General features: G+C 30.1%; 2 protein-coding genes across 2 annotated transcripts; both read left to right on the top strand.

The window, feature by feature from the left end:
• The first annotated feature begins 1,975 nt into the window (after window positions 1–1,975).
• On the top strand, window positions 1,976–3,755 carry LOC107899480 (probable xyloglucan endotransglucosylase/hydrolase protein 32). Its single transcript, XM_016825205.2, has 4 exons — window positions 1,976–2,315; window positions 2,423–2,523; window positions 2,612–2,829; window positions 3,254–3,755. Exons 1-4 carry the CDS (start codon window positions 2,120–2,122, stop codon window positions 3,618–3,620), a joined length of 882 nt encoding a protein of 293 aa, XP_016680694.1. The 5' UTR covers window positions 1,976–2,119; the 3' UTR covers window positions 3,621–3,755.
• An 11,285-nt stretch (window positions 3,756–15,040) lies between these two features.
• LOC107899481 (uncharacterized) lies at window positions 15,041–17,614 on the top strand. Its single transcript, XM_041091178.1, has 4 exons — window positions 15,041–15,267; window positions 15,348–15,425; window positions 15,494–15,595; window positions 17,351–17,614. The coding sequence occupies exons 1-4, from the start codon at window positions 15,265–15,267 to the stop codon at window positions 17,426–17,428; spliced, it is 261 nt and encodes an 86-aa protein (XP_040947112.1). The 5' UTR covers window positions 15,041–15,264; the 3' UTR covers window positions 17,429–17,614.
• Window positions 17,615–18,387: the final 773 nt, after the last annotated feature.

Here is an 18,387-nt window from a genome sequence, read left to right as displayed (position 1 = left end):
CTAAAGACCATCTTAAGGGGGTCAGCTCTTAAGAGACGATACATTTTATCTTCCTCTTCACTGAAACATCTTCTTCCTCTTTACTTCACCCAACTAAAAATTACATAAACAAAATTCTATTTGTTATATAATATTCCTAGAACCTTTTGGTACATGTACTTATAATTTAATCCCAATGATTTTTAGATTCAGCCCTTAATCCTTACCTAACATGTGCCACTATGACACTACCTAATTTGCATTATTCATCATCAACCATCCTTTTTCAACTTGTTATATATTATCCTTAAAAAACCAAAAGCCTTGCTATATTTTATATATTATTATAGCCATTGATATTCGATCACTTTTAAGGGTTCCCTTTTTTCGTAATTACTGTAAGTGAAGTGATGAATTTCTCCGCATGGAATTATAATTTAGGCGTATATATTAAAACTAAATTTTTATCTAAAATATGAAATTTTGATTTGATTTATTTTCACAAATCATTAATAATATTATCACATTAGCACCATTTTACGTGGATACATTACATGCATAAATGATTATATTAATTCAATATGAAAATAAAGGCATGTAATCATTTCTCTAAATGAATACATTTGAATCATGTATACATATGAAATAATTGCAGAACTTTGATATTTATCCATTATAATTATCCCACTTTTCCTTTATGAAATTAAAATTGCTTACGACTAATGGCTATGATTGTGGATCAAATTTCCATATTTTTAAATTCGGATTACATTTTTCTTAATTGCACCAAATATTCTCAAATTTTTAGTTTTGTACTTAATTTTAGAATATTGTAATTACATCTTAAAATTCTTGATGTTCTATTAATAAGATTTTTTTATTAAAATAATTAAATTTAACTATTAAACGAGACGTGAGATCTTATGTGATATAATCTAAAATGAAAATTATTAAGTACAAATGAAAAACAAAAACTAATCCTTATTTCTCATAAAATTTGAATTTAATTTCTTTGTCTTATTTTATAAATTTGGTGACTTTTTAAATCAAATCTAATGGAGTTAAATTGTGGGATTTAAAAAAAAAATCTCTCGATACATAAAAGGAACAAATATTTCACTAAAATGCATATATTTTTATCTTAAAATAGTAAAATATTTATATGAAGAAATATTAAAGCATCCTAGATTTGTCGGTGAAAACGGGTCCCCATTTCCTTCAACCCTTCCAGGCATTGCCTATTACCGACACAACAGTGCCACTTCTCTTTTTTCCTTTCTTTTTCTAAATATATAATTTTATTTATTTGTCTATTGTGCAATTGGGTTTTGGGGGAAAAAAATGGATGGTAAAGAGGTTATAATTTTGGTATTAATTAGTTGTAAAGTTAAAAATGATACCATTATCTAACATAAAAACACTGTAGGAGAATAAGAAAACAGTGTCATTATCAATGATGGATTACTGGGTTTTTCATCTGCACTCGAAAATGACAATGGATGGCCTTTCTACCATTTCATTTATTTTATTGTATCGCAACAAATTAGGGCAATGTGTATTTTGCTGGAATTTGTATGAATAAACCAAGGCAGAAATAATAGTATCTACCATCAAGTTGAGTCCCCACACAGTATGGCTAATGACCCACACCATTTATGAAGTTTCAGTTTCTCAAACATTATCATTACTACCATTTTATTCATTTCTACTTTTAAAAATTAATTTTGTATGATAGTATGAGATACACGTAATATATTTGGTTATTCTGTTAGTCATGTCAATTTTTAATAATAAAAATAAATAAATTTTTTAACAAAAACAACCAATTTACTATTTAATCTAATATACGGAGACTAATCTACTAAAGAGAATAAAATATAATTTAACAATTAATATACAAAACCATGAGCTTCCTCGTTAGCTCTTTTCTTTCCAATTGAGGATCCACTAATTGTCCTTTAAAATATATATAAATACACTGCCATACTCTTCATCCATCCATATACACAATGTCCCATCGCTTTCTCCCTCACACACAAAGTCACAAGTGACAATCTCCCAGCATTTATACAGTCCCAAAATCATTCTAATTTAGCCCATCGAGTTTCTCATCCTCATTTCTGCTTTCTCTTCAATCTTGATGGCTCTCTTTCTCTCACTTCTTCTCATTCTTTTGTTTCCTTCAACCAATGCGGACTGGCCACCTTCTCCTGGTTACTGGCCAAGCTCTAAATTTAGGCCTATGAGCTTTCACAAAGGCTTTAAAAATCTCTGGGGTCCTTCCCATCAAAGTGTTAACCACAATGCATTAACCATCTGGCTTGACAAAACTTCAGGTGCCTTATATTTAATCAAACCCCTTCCCCTTCATCTCATTCTGCAATCAATTCGAGCTTTTATTTTTTTAACTTGTTTACTTGCTCGGTTGTTGGTTAATGGACAGGAAGTGGATTCAAGTCAGTTCGTCCATTTCGATCCGGTTACTTCAGTGCCTCGATTAAGGTCCAACCCGGTTACACTGCAGGGGTTATAACAGCATTCTATGTGAGAATCGTAATCTTTCTTAATGCAACATTTGTATTTCAATAATCATAATAATTATTGATTATTGATTTGATTATAACAATGGCAGCTATCAAACAACGAAGCTCATCCGGGGTTCCATGATGAAGTGGACATAGAGTTCCTTGGAACAACATTTGGGAAGCCTTATACTTTACAAACCAATGTTTATGTCAGAGGGAGTGGGGATGGGAAAATCATTGGAAGGGAAATGAAGTTTCATCTTTGGTTTGATCCAACACAAGACTTTCATCACTATGCCATTCTTTGGACTCCTAAGGAGATCATGTGAGTGTATCCCATTCCTCACATCTTGCTTATGGCCATTAATTAGTTGTTTGTTAAAATAAAGGATGATTGCATTTGCAACCCATATTATAGTGTCTAATAGGTTAGGAGAACTATAATAAATATAATAATCATCATCATGGGAATTGATGAGGTGTTGGAGAGGATGTAGGCTTCTTGTCCCTATTGGCTCTAAAGTCCTAAAAGTATTGTTGCCTTTTTCAGGTTTAATAATTTAGATTTGGAATAGTTAACATTTTAGTGATTTTGCTTTCTCAAAATCATCATGCTATAAAGTATGTATATTATATTAATCATAAACATTAATACATTTGAAGGAATATAAGTCAAATATAGATACTTTTAAAAAAATATTATTTTGTCAAAAATGTATGAATTTGCTACATTGGTTGATTTATATTAGATTCCTAGTGGATGATGTGCCCATAAGGAGGTATCCAAGGAAGAGTGCTGCAACATTTCCTCTAAGGCCAATGTGGGTGTATGGTTCAATATGGGATGCTTCATCATGGGCAACTGAAGATGGAAAGTACAAAGCTGATTACAAATACCAACCATTTGTAGCAAAGTACACCAATTTCAAAGCAAGTGGTTGCTCTGCCTATGCTCCAGCCTGGTGCCACCCGGTTTCTGCCTCGCTTTTCCGGTCGGGCGGGTTAACAAGGCAACAACGTAGAGCAATGAGATGGGTTCAAAGATACCATATGGTTTATAACTACTGCAGGGACCCCAAGAGGAACCATGCCTTAACCCCGGAGTGTCGGAGCTAGTTAAATTTAAGAAGATGAGTTTACTAAAAAATTTCCACTTCCTTTTTGTGAAAAGAATTCCACTATTTGTTTGAGATGGATCCCACTTGGCAACCCTCGCATTTTTCTTCTTTATTATAAAAAATTGTGATTGAATTTGAGTGTCTGAAAATGAGTGAAAGCCACTTGTATGAAATGTGAAACCATCAAGAAGAGACAAGTTTAGAACATGATGATCAATTTCCCCCCAAAATAATGCAGGGACATGTAAAAAGAAAGTAAAACCTGTGAATCAACAGTGAAAGTTAAAAAGGGTATATTGATAATAGTAGGAGAAGTAATATGTTGATTAATTCGTAGAGAGTTTTTGAGTTGAAGAGACAAAATATCCCACGTGTTATTTTCCAAATTAAAATAAATTTCGCTATTGTTGAAGTGATGAGCAGACACAATGATAACTAAAGTGTACGCAAAAGTATTTTGGTGGGGATATTAGTATGGGAGACCACGTTCAACCTTGATTATTCATTGAGGTGTGTATGGTGGGATATTAGGTGTTCCATGAAATTAGGTCATCCTCCTCCTCCTCATCCTCCATGTAAATTGTAAATTCATCAACAAAATTACATAATACAATATTTTGCGAATCAATAAAATAGGTTATGGACCCAAAGATCACTAAAAATAGTTTGTAAAGATCACTAAAAAATTGTGGATTTGAATGGGCGATTGGATGCAGTACAGTACGGTGCGGTGCGTTTAATTTACTTTTTATCCTACACTATAGCATCGTTACAGGATCTAGTCTCACTACCACCGCTATTTTTATACTAACTATCCAAGCCCAACTTAAGTGTTATGGTAAAACAGTAGTTGATGGCTTTTCTTTATTAAAGAGGAGTTACAATAGTAAAAATTTTAAATGTATATATAAATAATATCATATTGTTGGCAATAAATAATAATATATAAATTTTAAAAATATATAAAAATAAATAATTTAAAAAAATAATAAAAATTTTATATTTTATATTAATATTAAATAAAATAAAAATGCCCTCGCCTCCCCCTACCCATTCCCTCTCCCTCTCAACCTATCCCATATTAATCCCCAAATTCAGTAAAATTCTATGATTTCATATTAGGGCAAAATTAGATTGGGAAATCAAAGGGAAAAAAGAACAACAAAAAAGAGAGTAGATGAGAAAGGGAAAGAAGAATACCTTCACCGGTTCCATAGCCAAAACTTTGCAAGATTTTGACCTTTTCTTTAAAAAAATTTTCCAATAAAATAAATTGAGTTCTTATAGAAAAAAAAATACATTTGGTTGATTTCTCATAGGCATAACAAATTAATTAGTTCATGCCATTAATAGAAATTGTCGTTGATCAGTTTGGCCAATAATGAACGCTACCATAACGAACGGAAAATTAAAAGCTAACACATGACATGTTACATGAGTAAATATGTTGACGTGGCATGTCACATAAGAATATATTTAAAAAATAAAAAATTTTAAAAATTATTTTAAAATTTTACTAAAGCAACACGCCCAAAATGAACCAGGACAAGTGAACATCCAAATTCATTTGAATGTAGAGACTCGCCTGTCTAGGTTCATTATTATAAAGAATTGTTGAAAAAATTACAAATTTATTAAAAATGATAAAAAAATATTTAAATTTATATAAATAATAATAATCATTAATAAGTATTGAAAAAATTATAAAAATCATAGAAGGATTTTTAAAAATATAATAAAATTATTTAAAAAATTATCAAAATAGTATATAATAAGATAAAAATATCACATGTTATTAAGAACTAAAATGGAATTTGAAAAAATAAAATAAAATATGACACAAATATATGTATATATATTTCGCACATATAGGTAGGGGTGAACGTTCAATCGAATCGAGTGAAAAAATTTTAAACTAATCAAGCTCACTAGTCTTATTTTATCATCCTAATTCAATTTGAAAATTTTTTCGAATCGAGTGAAATTGTTCGAGTTAAATTAAAAAAATTAAACATGTCAAATAAAAATATTATACAGTATAACTAATTTCATGTTAGAGCACATAAATTTAAAACCATATATATTTGAAAAAAATTCAAAGCAAAAAAAAAGACACTTGAGTATGATAAATTTGAATAATTAATTAGGTCCCAAAATTATTATTTTAGAATTTTTTTAAAAATTTTAATTTTTTATATTATTGAAATTTTTTAAAAATTTTATAAAATATAAATTTTGAATTTTTTAAAATTATTTTTGAATTTTTTTGTAACTTTTGTTGAAAGATACCAATTTGCTTATTTTCAGAGTTGATAGGGACCAAAAAAGTATTTATGCCATTCAAATTATTAAGTTATTTAATGTAACGACCCGACAGTCACGAGTGTCGGAAAGTTCATTTCCGAGACTCTGTTACTGAAAATCGGACTCGTAAATATTTATAGTAAATATTTACGAAGTTAGTTGTGTAGTTAATTAGGTTTTAGTTAGGTGAATTTGCTTGAATTAAGAGTAATTAGATAAAAAGATTAAATTGCATATGTCGAAACCGTTTTTTTGAAAACAAAATTTTTAAGTTGTCGACTTTAAAAATAAAAATTGGAGTCGCCACCGATCCTTTATTAAGGTGTGATCGGGCCCACCTTAAAAATTATTTTGGTCTACGAGTTTTAAGAAAATGAGTTCGGGAGTCAGTTACGCGCGAGGAAGGGTTAGCACCCTCGCAACGTCCAAAATCTGTACCAAGTCAATTATTTAATGTCTTAGTGTCGAAAAAAAAAATTTAAAATAAGCTTGAATGATGAAATTTGCAAAAGGATAACAAATTGTTCAAGTCATGTAAAGAAATCGAGTCCCAATACGTTAGGGTACAATTCCTCATAATCCCCGAACTTTGAATATCACTTTTTATTTTATGTGAAAATCTTCATTTCGAGAAGGTAACATGCCACACCCAATACGTTAGGGCACGACAAATTAAGTTCCCAAAAATGATTTTTGGTGCTCGTGTATTTAAAATAAAGAATATCCTCGGTAATTTGAAATCAGCAAAGAAAATCAGTTGCCAATACGTTAGGGCTCAATTTTCCTCGAAAATCCCAAAACCTTGAATATTGTTTTTTATTCAAAAAAAACTCATGAATTGAGAAAAAATTGATTTTAAGGCTTTGATAAAACCCAAAATTTTTTTTCTAAAAGGTATGTTGAAAACCTCAATGTACAATTATGAGGCAAATACTTTAATTTAAAGCATATATGAATAAATATTTACAAATATATATACAAGTACAATATACAAGTAAATTCACAAATACGTGCATGCATATATTTGACACACATGTACAAGGATACATAAAAAGATAGAATGGAATATATCAAACAAAAAACTAAAAAAAATGCATGTATATGTATTTGAAAATCGTGAAAAAGGATAAAATACAAAATATATGTATATGTGTATATATTTACAAAATAGGAAAATAGAATGTATAAGTATAAACATAGGCCAATCATGAAAATTCGTATACATATATATTCAAATACATATATATGTGTACAATATGTATGTAAAAAATGAGATATATATATAAAAAATTTAAAGAAAAACGTGTACATAAATATACGAAAAATGTATGGGTATCTTGAATTATAAAGTGTGAAAAGTGTATATGTTATATAATATATATGCATATATATAAAATATAAAATGTATAAATATTAGAAAAGTAAAATATAAAATATAAAAAGTATGTATGTATATTATTTAAAACATGCGTATATATGTACAGTAATAATAATAATAATAATAAAGTCATAGTATAACATAATTTTAAAAAAATGAATAAATAAAAAAAGGGTTAAATTGAACTAAAAAAGAAAAAAAGCTAAATTCGAAATAAATCTGAAAACAGGACCACATTGAATGCGCGCGCAAGTGTGGAGGATCAAAAGGGAAATTATTCCCTCCTTCCAAAATGCTGCGCAGAAATGGGCTATATTGAAAAACAAATAAAAGTTGCGGCTCAATTTAAAAAGAAGCAAATCAGGCTTGATCGTGACGCTCCACAAACAAGAGGGCCTTAATGCGCAATTTACCCCTTAAAGCCTAACGCGCGGATCCTCCGGGTCGGGTCGGGTCAACACGCAGATCTTTTGCCCCAAAACGACGCCGTTTCAATTAAATTATAAAAGCAACATCTTTAAAAAAAAATCATTTCCTGCTATGCTTTTCAAAAAAAACCTCTTGAAACCCTAGCCTCTCTACTAAGGTTCTAACTTTCGGCCACCACCGCCGCCTCTGGAGATGGAGCCTCCAACTCTGATGATGACGGAGTGAAGGTCCTCCGATTACTCAACGCCGGTAAGTCTCTCTTTTTCTTTTCTTTTCTTTTCGTTTGGTTTTAAAATAAAGAACAAAAATGAAAAAAATAAAAACAAATCCCCGAAAATACCTTCAAAAATTCTTTTTCCTTTTGATTCAGTATTTTTGCCAATACAATCTTTTCTCCCCCCACTTTTACAGATTTTAATCGGCTCTTTTATAGCCGAAAATGGGAAAGAAAATAAATCCAAACAAATCTATTCGGTTGTTTGTTGGCCCGATTTTTTTTGCTCTTCTCTTTCGCTTGTTGCAGGTACGTGCTTGAGGAGCGGTGTTTGCGGAGAAACGCCACGCGTGGAGGCCGAAACTTGCGGCGACTAGAGACTGCGGCAGCTACTTGCTGCTACTGCCTAGGGTTTTCTGAAATTTTAACGTTTTTGGGCTAGGGTCTGCATTGGGCTTAGGTTTAGTTTATTGGGTTTGGGCCAAGGTTTAGTTTATTTTTGTTTTGTAATGGTCTGGGCCAATTGGGCCTTATTACAGCATAAAGGGTGAAAGTTGTTTTATAGATTACAGAAAAATAAAAGAGACTAAAGAAGGAATTATGCCATTGGCATTAAATGAGGCCGCATAAGATAGATATTTTTGTAAGTTTATTATATATATTTTTAATGTCTAAGTATATATTATATATATTATATTATATAATAAGAATAAATAAAGAAACAAAAAGAAATAGAAAGAAACAGGATAGAAACGAAACAAAGAGAAAAGAAAGAAAAGAAAAAGGGAAAGAAAGAAAGGAGAAATTAGGGTTTCAAAGTTCAAAGCTCAATTGGTTAGTTAATTTAGTCTATTTTCTTGTAACTTTTAGGTTTTTGGAATTCCAGTATTAAATACTTCCCGACCCATGTCAAAATTTTAGAAATTATTGAGTTTTTAGATGTTGTTTATGTTGAATAATTTTAGTATTAGGGATTAAATTGATAGATTTTTAAGTTAGAAATGAAAAAGGATTGAATTGTAAATAAATTGTAAATTTTGAGTAATAGGGACTAAATTGTGAAAATTTGAAATTTAGGGATTTAAGTGAAATTAGGGAGATAAATTTAGTTTAAAGTGAAATTTGTGTGAAAATATAGGATTGATTGTGAAGAAATAAAATTAGTCTCGATTTAGGGACTAAATTTAAATTTAGGTAAATATTGAGTAAAAATTGAAATATTAAATATGAGATTGAATTGTGTCGTATTAATGAATTTTAATTGTTTTAGTTCCGTAACTAACGTCGTACCAGAACCCTCGACTAAGAAGGGAAAAGATAAAGTCGACGAGGAATAGCTCGGAATTTCCTGTTTGTATTTCTATAATCCGAATTTAGTTGTTAATTGTTATAATTCAATTTAATGTATATGGTAAGTGTTGAGATGAGAATTATTGTGTTTTGCAATTGAAATGAATTGATTTAGTATGTGATGAATTTATTGAATTTATATTGATTGAATTGGTATATATATTGAATATATATTGATTATTTGAATTGAATTGAATTGAATATTGGTTGTATTTGAAAAGTGAATTGAAACCCTATTAGCTGTATCGGGCTAAGTCAGATATAGATGACATGCCATAGGATTGGAAGAGTTCAGGGATTTCTTCGACTTCGAGTCGATGAGATACTGGGTGTCAAATTATTACTTCAGATATATTCGATGAGGCACTGGGTACCAATTTACTTCGATTTAGCTGATGAGACACTGGATGTCAAATTATTACTTCGAATTATCTAATGAGGCACTGGGTGCTAAACTGGTGTGTTTTGGTTAGATCCATATATCCATCCGAGTCCAAGTCGTGTTAATAGGGGTAAATGTATAAATAAGTTTTATAATTTATATTGAAATGGAAGTGAAATAGTGAATTGAATATGGTATGGATAAAGCAATTGCATAAATGAAATGTGAGTTAAATTGTGAAAAGCTATTTTTATAGCAAGTGATAAAAATTGAGTATTGTATGGTTTAAAATGTTCAATTGTGCTTAGCATTTTATTTTACATTTTATATATTTTTTATTTTTATTTTTAAATATTCGGATTATAGAAATACCACTGAGTTTTACTAAGCGTACGGTTTTGTTTTCCGTGCGCAGGTTAGGTACTAAATTTTGATCGTCGAATCAGCATCCAACAACGGTCCTGAACTCAAATGTGGTGATGTTTTTTTTCCTTTTATGTCGGCATGTACCTAGGGTGTCTATATATTAATCATTTTGTGGATTGATTGTAAATAAGATTATAAGTTAATATTGGATGGTTATATACATATAAATATGTGTTTATGTTTGAGGTCATAATATGACATATTTAAGTTAATGTTTAAATGAACATGAAATAGGTAAAATAAATTGAAATTGACATGTTTGCAAATTGGATTTGAATGATGTTTTATTTATACGTTTTGATGATATAATTGTGGTACCTATGAGGGTAAATTGGTTGGCACCTAGGATGATTGTTTTGACATATTTTGGATGTGTTTGATTGAGTTTTGAATAAGTTAAACGAATGATTTTTGAATTGCTTAATGTCCAAACTTGTAGGGAATGGTAAACTTGTTATTTAAGGTACATTCTAGCCACATGGCCATGTGAACCATGCAACTTTGAAACTTTTTATTATTTTTTGAAAAATTATCTGAGTTTTCAAATTAGTCCCAACTTGTTTCTAATATGTAATTGGGGCCTCGAGGGATCGAATAAGGGACAATATGTATGAGTTTGATTAGTTTTGTCTTTAATATTATATGATATGAAATGCTTGAAATTATGTCTGTTTATCGGTAATACTCCATAACCCTATTTCGGCGACGGATGTAGGTTAGAGGTGTTACATTTGAATTGTGAAATTCAACTCTGCTCGAATTGAGTTATTCGAGTTGACTTGAATAATTCAAATAACTCAATTTGATTAACTCAAAATTCAAAAAAAAATCAATTTTTTCGAATTGAATCGAATTTTGCTCACCCCTACGTATAGGCATACTCAAAAACACAAAATATCAACACTAATTTTAATATATATACATATGTGTGCGAGCGTATATTTGTATCAAAATTTATTTTAATCTTTGATATTTTGATCATATAATATGTGTAATCAACACGAAATGAGGCTCGTTTTCTAAATGGGCCAGGCCACAGGTAAGTGTTTTTCAACATGGGCTCGGCTCAGCTTGAAATTTTTTAACCTAATTTTTATTAATTATACAACTCTATTCTAATACTCTATACTAAACCTCAGGGCCTCACCTAGTCAGGGAATCACCCTCCTCTCCCCTTATTCCCAATCCCAAATCAATTCCTAAAAACAAAATCCCTAAGTGTCGGTTACTGCTCACCACTCACCAGTCACCACCGCCATTATCTAGTGCTGCTCACCACCTCCACTTACCAATCGTACTCGTCAGTTGCTCATTCTTCCATCAAGATTCAAGACACTATCATTTTCCCGCTGCTTCCTCTATCATCAGTCGCTCATTGTTCCATCAAGATTCAAGACACTGTCGTCGCCTCGTTGCTTCCTTAGTCACTGGTGTTCACCACTGTCGTCGTCTCGCCAATTTCTCCATCGGCCACCACCATCATCGTTCCATAAGTAGTTAGACACTCTATTTTTGTAGCTCACTCTTTAATAGAAAAACTAAAAAAGGCATAGAAAATTAAGTTTAACAGATTCAGGTTTCAGAATCAAACTTCACCACTGGTTTGCTCGATTCCTTGATCTCCTATTAACAACACCACTAGCTTGCTCGATAATTTTTTTTTTTGGATTAGATTGCATTAGGGTTGAAATGTTTATAGTGCAGAACACTTCTTTTGTCCCCCCCTTCTTTTGCAGTAATATATATGTTATTTGAGAAAAAAGAATGCAAAACTGCAATTATATTTCTTTCGCTGTAAAAAACCCTCAAATTTAAAAAAAAAACCAATAAAGCCCTTGTGTTTTTTCACTCAATTAGGTACTTGAATTTTCAAATTGCATAAAAAAATGCCCTCAAACTTTTTCAAAAAAGCAATTAAGTTTTTTTTTTCACTCAATTGAATGCTTGAACAGTTAAAATGCATCAAAAAGGCAATTTGACCGTTAACTTTAACAGTTAACCATTAAAGTAATTTTTTCCAGTTAAAGTCATCGTATGTCACAATCACAGCGTGACATGTGGCAAAAAATTATAAAAAATAAAACCAATAAAAGTTATAATAAATAATAAATTTTATTAAAAATTAGAAAAAAATTATAAAAATCGTAAAAATATATAAAAATTGTAAAATTTTATAAAAATCATAAAAAATATAAAATGCATCAAAGTGATCCTTACAGAAAAATTATAAAATGTTTCTTTTGGTACGATAATTTTTATAATTTTTTACGAATTTTATATTTCTTTACATTTTTTATAATTCTCTTTCGACTTTGTAAAATTTTTATAATTTTTTTCTATATTTCTATATATTTTATAATTTTTAAAAATTTTTAAATAAAATTTAAATAATTTTTATATTTTTATTAAAATTTAATAATTTTTTATTGATTTTTATTTTTTTTATCATTTTTTCGAGGCGGTTAATTTTAACGGTCAACTGTTAAAGTTAACGGTTAAAGGGTTTTTTTTGATGCATTTTGAAAGTTCAAGTACCCAAATAAGTGTAAGAAAAAAAATATTAACTTAATTACTTTTTTTGAAAAATATTGAAGACTTTTTACACTTTAAACCTATTTATTTCATACTCATGTAGTACATATATTTGTTTTGCAAAGAATTAAAGTTCATGCTCTTCTTTGCTTCCATTTATCAATGAGTAGGTTTAATAAATGTTTTTCTTTATGTCGTAGAATTATAGGTTTACTCATATTTTTTTTATGATTTTTTTAATGTAATGAAATTAAATTAAGATATTTGAAAAACAAAATTGTTGATTAAGAAGAAGAAACAGTCACCAAAGGTCTAAAATTTGGTTTAACTTTTATAATTTGGGTCGGGTTTGGACAAAAATTTAAGTTTATTTTTTGAGTCGGGCATAAAATTTTGTTGGGGCCAGGTTGGGCCATAATCACCAACTAAAAAATATGGGTTGGTTCAAGCCCAAGTTTAACATTTATAATCTTGATCGGGCTTGAACAAAAATTTAAGCCCATTTTTTAGGTCGGGGCAGGCTCAATGCATGGACAACTATACTTGGCGTGTCACTTGATGGCTTTTCATTGCTTCCCTCAACCACGTTAGTATCCATTAACAATCAAATCAATCAACAACAATTTTCGTTGATGAAAGAGCATAATTATCTTTGCTACTAAGGGTTCAATTGATTTTTAACTAAAGGTTTATTTAAACCTTTTTTGACCTAATTATGATTGTACTTGTAATTATATTTGTAACTTAAAAATAAAACCTTAAGGTAACTTTTGGTATGTTAGAAAGTGATCATGTTCAAGTGGAAAGTGATTCAAACGTTTGATGTGCTAAATTTTATTTAATTTTCTTGAAATTTAATTTTTTCTTGAGAGTTAATTTCTCATAAATACGTTAATATGATTTCCATGATAAAAAAATGAGAAAATTATTTTATTGTGTAAACAAAAAGTTTAAAATATTTAGAGAAAATTAAACCTATTTTATTTTGCTTTAAGGTATCAGCCCATTAAATGTTAAATAAAAAAATGAATGCTTGTTGCTCTTTTTTCTAACATCTTCTACTTTAATTGGTTTTCTCTGTTGCTTCCATTAATTGCTTTGAGTTAATTGCATCAATTATTACTCTCATTTTAAATTTTAAAACGTTTTAATTGCATCATTCAATTATTTTTGTTATATCAATGAAGCCTTTTCACACCTAAAATTGTTAAATGGCATATCAAATGTTATGCGACTAAATGTAAAATAAAGAAAATAGAAGATTATTGTATAAAAGTAAAACCAAAAAAAAAATGAATGAATGAACGAAAAAGCTTTTGTAAAAACCTCAAAATTAAGATTATTAAAACATTTATTTTTTCTTAAAATTTAAATTTAAATTATGTTTTTATAAAATTTGACATGTTATTTAACAATCAAATTAATAATTTTAATAATAGAAAGACTTAATTAATATGACTACAATAATTTAGAATGATTTAAAGTTTAGACACTAAGCCACCAAGTCCGATTGAAATCTTCAGTTATATATTAAGTAGTTGTACTCAATGATTGTTTTTTTTTTTGAAGGTAACTTTGAGAGGGTTTTGAACATCATTAGCTCATTACTAGACAATTTTATATAGGTCTGGTTACTGGCCAACCTTTTTTTAACTAAAAAAAAGCTTTTTAAAATATTTATATCTCCATGCAAGATTATATTTTAAAAATAATTTTGTCATGAATAAAAATGATAATTTTAAAATTATTAAATTTATTGTAAAATATTAAATACGTGAATATTATTTTATATAATAAAAATAATTCTATACATTATAATTATATTTTCAGAAAAGTGTTTAATGAATTAAATGTGGTAATCTATTTTTTTAGAATTTTAATTAATATTTTCTTTTGAAAAAGTCAATACTTTGTGTTGTAAAATAAATTCATAAAATTCACATGGATTAAAATTAGACATGTTCATGGGTCGGGTCGAAGGTTTGTTTGAAAAGTGGGAGGGTTCGGATAAAAATATAGGTCCGAAAAATAAATTTGGACAAAAAAATAAGGCTCGTTTATGATATGGGTCGAGCCTCGAGTAAGGCTTTTTTATCTGAGCCTGGCCCGACTCAACCCGAATTTGTAAAAAAAGAAAACTTCAATTTTCTTGCTATTTTTTTACTGTTTTACTACTATTTTCTTGTTGTTTTCTCACTATTTTGCTACTATTTTGTTGTTATTATTTGGATATTGTATAACTCTTGTTTTATTGTTAATTTTGTTACTATTTTAGAGACATTTGTTAAGTTACACCTAATTTAGTGTTATTTTAAAGATATTTATTTTAATATTTTTGATGTATTATATTTTAAAAAATAATTTATATAAAAAATCAATACAGAGAAACTGGAATTTTAATCCCAACCAAATTCCTTTTTAACATTCCCGAAATATCGTAAGAAGAAATGTATTTTTTATTGGGTCATGGAGCCTGATCCGACCCGCCAATCGCAACCGTTAGTCCGGATCTAACCACCCAGCGGAACCCGCCCGTTTCATAGATTAGTTGGAATCCTATAAGGTTGAAAACCGCATCTCAATGTCGAAGAGCAGAGAAAGAAAACTCCAAAGAAAATAATTGAAAGATGGTAGATTTTTAGAATTCATTTCTTTTTTTTCCTGCTTAATTTAATTTCACACTTAAGATTTCAATTTTTCTCTTGTTCAGGTTTGTATAGCTTGCCTGTTGCCGCTCTTCCTCGTCCCGATCGTCAACATTTTGCCTCTTCTTTTCGATTTCGTCATGGTAAAATTATTTAATTTTTAATCCCCTTTGTTGCCTATTTGATTAATTATCCTCTTTTCTTGGTTCAGGGTAAAATTTACAGGCTTCTTGGATGGGAATACCGTAAACCAGAGAGAGCACCGCCGGCGTGTCCGTATAAACCGGCTGCCAAACTGGAAAACAATAGTAAAGTGAGTGACTGTTAATTGCCTGCTTTAATTAAGTTTATTTAATTATTAATCCAAAGTGTTCCTTTAAAGTTAATTTTGCTTTATTATTTATGCTGAATTATCATAACTAATGGGGGAAACACTGGTCTTGGAGATACTTAGAATTTGTTAGGTTTTCGTTTGTGCAATTTGAAGATGCCAATCATTATGTGTAAAATATATTTGGTAAAATGCTAAAATCTTCAATTTTTGAGGCTCTTAGCAAATGAAAACAGAGCAATGGAGGTCAAATTGTGTGCGTAAGATTAACCCCTCTTGTTGAAATTGCCTGGAAGAATTTCCAATAGGGAAACCAATCGATCGAAAAGTTCCGTGCCTAATCTGGCCTTGATTGAAGGGCTATCCTTTGGTGTTATAGCTTTTATTTTGAGCAAGGCCTAAGTGGTAGCCATCCATCAATCAGTTTTGGAAATTCTGTTTGCTATTGGAATGAGGATTGAGCCTTTGTGCTCTGGCCTATCACATTTTCTTGTTCACAAGTTTAAACTGGTTTGCTTGCTAGCCTTTAGCCTTATGGTTTTAGGAGTGTGGAGGGATGGGTGTCACAGATATAAGGATAAAGACGAAGGAGAAAGGAAAACGAGCAAAGAAGGAAAATTTGCACCCCACCCTGGATAGGACAGAGTTGAAAGTAGATGACTAGATGAGAATGCAGATGAAAAAGTGGAAAGAAAGTAAATTTTGAGTGTGCTTGGCAGTGAAGAAAAGTGAGACGAAAGAAAATAGGAGAGACGATTATTTTCCATCCTAATGCATAAAAACAAATCATTCCAAATTGGAATCATAAGAGGAGACAAAATGAGAGTGAGATGTAAGTTAATTCAAAATTATGCATTTTTCAAAAGGTCCATCTTATTTCCCGTCATTTTTCAACTCTACCAAGCAATGAATTGAAAGAAAATTACTTTTTTCTTTCAATTTTTCCATCTTTCCTACCAAGTCTTAGTTTTAGTTCAAGGGAAGAGAAGAGATAAGTTCAGTGAAAATCTTGTTAATGAACTGGTGATTCTTCATGATTGTAGAAACTGTTTGGGTTTTATTGTATGGTGATGCTATTTTGTCTCCACAAGCAACTATCGACGAATGCAAACTATATTAATGGATTTATAGCAGTACTTGGGAGCTAACTTGTTTACAGTTATGAGCACCGTAGTTTTTGTTCTTCTTTGTCCATCTTAGTTCCCAAATTTACTATTATAATCTGAAATTCACTGGTAGGTAGCTAGAATGCATGATTCCATAAACAAATTAAACTTGGAAACTTTGCTGGTCCCAATTGTAGGGAAAATATTCTGTCTTCTTTCATTTTATTTCTTCAATGAAAACCAAAGGAGTGGGTAACATCAGATTCACTCCATGTTATTTGTGTTTTGTGTGAGGGAGACGTTGATACCAGCATGAGACGAATTTTTAGTTTCATAGAGTTGGTTTTGTGTCACTCTTGCATGTTATATGCTTGTTTGTAGCATTCTAATCAGGCTTGTTTTCTTTGCAAGCTTATCTTATGCACCACTCATCCAGCAACCGCCAATACAAATAATTGTTTATGTTTTATAAGCTATTGGTAAAAAAACTCGAAATACTAATAATTGTTTATGTTACCGTGATTGCTGCTGCTTGTGTCTCACTGCTTTCCTGGCTTTGGATTCACCCAAGTTTCTGCACACTCCATTCTTTATCTGTGCTGATTTGCTAAAGTTTGTGGTGGTTTTACAGGTGACCCCAGAAACAGAACCAGGTGCACCAGAGTCTAGTTCGAAACCCGTTGGTATGACCAATGGCAAGCAAGATTGATACTGAAAGCTTTTCCATGGTACTAAAATCAGACATAAACCTTTTTGAAGATGTACTTCTTAAGGTTGTTAATGGGTAGGGGGGAAAGATCACTCTGTATGTTTTTATTATACAATATGAACACAGTTAAGCATTAAAGCTGAAAATTTGACGTGGTTGAGATAATAATATTTCCATTTATTGGAAGCCCTGAAACCTGAAAAGGAAAGAAACCCTTTCCTCTCTAATCCTCTGCAAAAGGTCTGTTAAAGGCGCAGAGTCGATTAAGTTCAGCTCTGTTGGCTTATGCATTCTTTAAAGTAGTTGAAGTTTTAAAAAATTTACTATATAGAAGAATGTAAAAAGGCTGGGGAGTCAAGTTTAGGGAAGTCAAGTTCGTTGAAATACAGAAAACTTGAGCTTAACTTGAAATTTGATGCACAAGCTCGATTGGATATATTTGTTTTTAAGCTTAAGTTTATCTAGAGAGCTATTACTTAAAGCTTGAACTTGATTAAATTTGTTTATCAATTTTTGCACTCAAGCTTGATTAATCTCGTACATATTTAAGCTTGAGACTTAGAGTTAAATAATATATAGTAAGGTAATGTAATTTAATAATATAAAAATATTTAAAATATATATAAAAAATGAAAAGCTTGATAAGATTCACACTGTTTGAATTAAGTGTTATTAGATTTAAATTCAACTTAATCGATAGTTCGAAATATTCGAGTTAAAGGTGTTGATAAATTTTACTATCACCAGACCCATTAGCCTATTGAATACCAAGATTTTCCACAGGTTGACTATTATTTCATAAAATAATATTAAAGAAGAGGAAAAAAGAGGGTAAGATGAACACTAAACATAAGGCAAGTGTCACCGGCCTTATACTAAATTAATGATTATAAAATTGTCGGCAGCTCAAACATAGTGATGTTCAATGTTAAGAACCCAAATTAATAATTTAAAAAGAG

This window comes from Gossypium hirsutum, chromosome D04 (genome assembly GCF_007990345.1).
Source record: "Gossypium hirsutum isolate 1008001.06 chromosome D04, Gossypium_hirsutum_v2.1, whole genome shotgun sequence".
Lineage (NCBI taxonomy): Eukaryota > Viridiplantae > Streptophyta > Magnoliopsida > Malvales > Malvaceae > Gossypium > Gossypium hirsutum.
Note: the sequence above shows the minus strand (reverse complement) of the source record. Positions and strands in the feature narration are given on the sequence as shown.

Excerpts from the sequence above, each read along its gene's own strand:
- LOC107899481 (XM_041091178.1), top strand. Across the intron at positions 15,426-15,493 it reads TTCTTTTCGATTTCGTCATG|GGTAAAATTTACAGGCTTCT; the intron begins GTAAAATTATTT and ends TTCTTGGTTCAG. Across the intron at positions 15,596-17,350 it reads AACTGGAAAACAATAGTAAA|GTGACCCCAGAAACAGAACC; the intron begins GTGAGTGACTGT and ends GTGGTTTTACAG.
- LOC107899480 (XM_016825205.2), top strand. The coding sequence starts at position 2,120 with ATGGCTCTCTTTCTCTCACTTCTTCTCATTCTTTTGTTTCCTTCAACC. Across the intron at positions 2,316-2,422 it reads CTGGCTTGACAAAACTTCAG|GAAGTGGATTCAAGTCAGTT; the intron begins GTGCCTTATATT and ends GTTAATGGACAG. Across the intron at positions 2,830-3,253 it reads TGGACTCCTAAGGAGATCAT|ATTCCTAGTGGATGATGTGC; the intron begins GTGAGTGTATCC and ends GATTTATATTAG.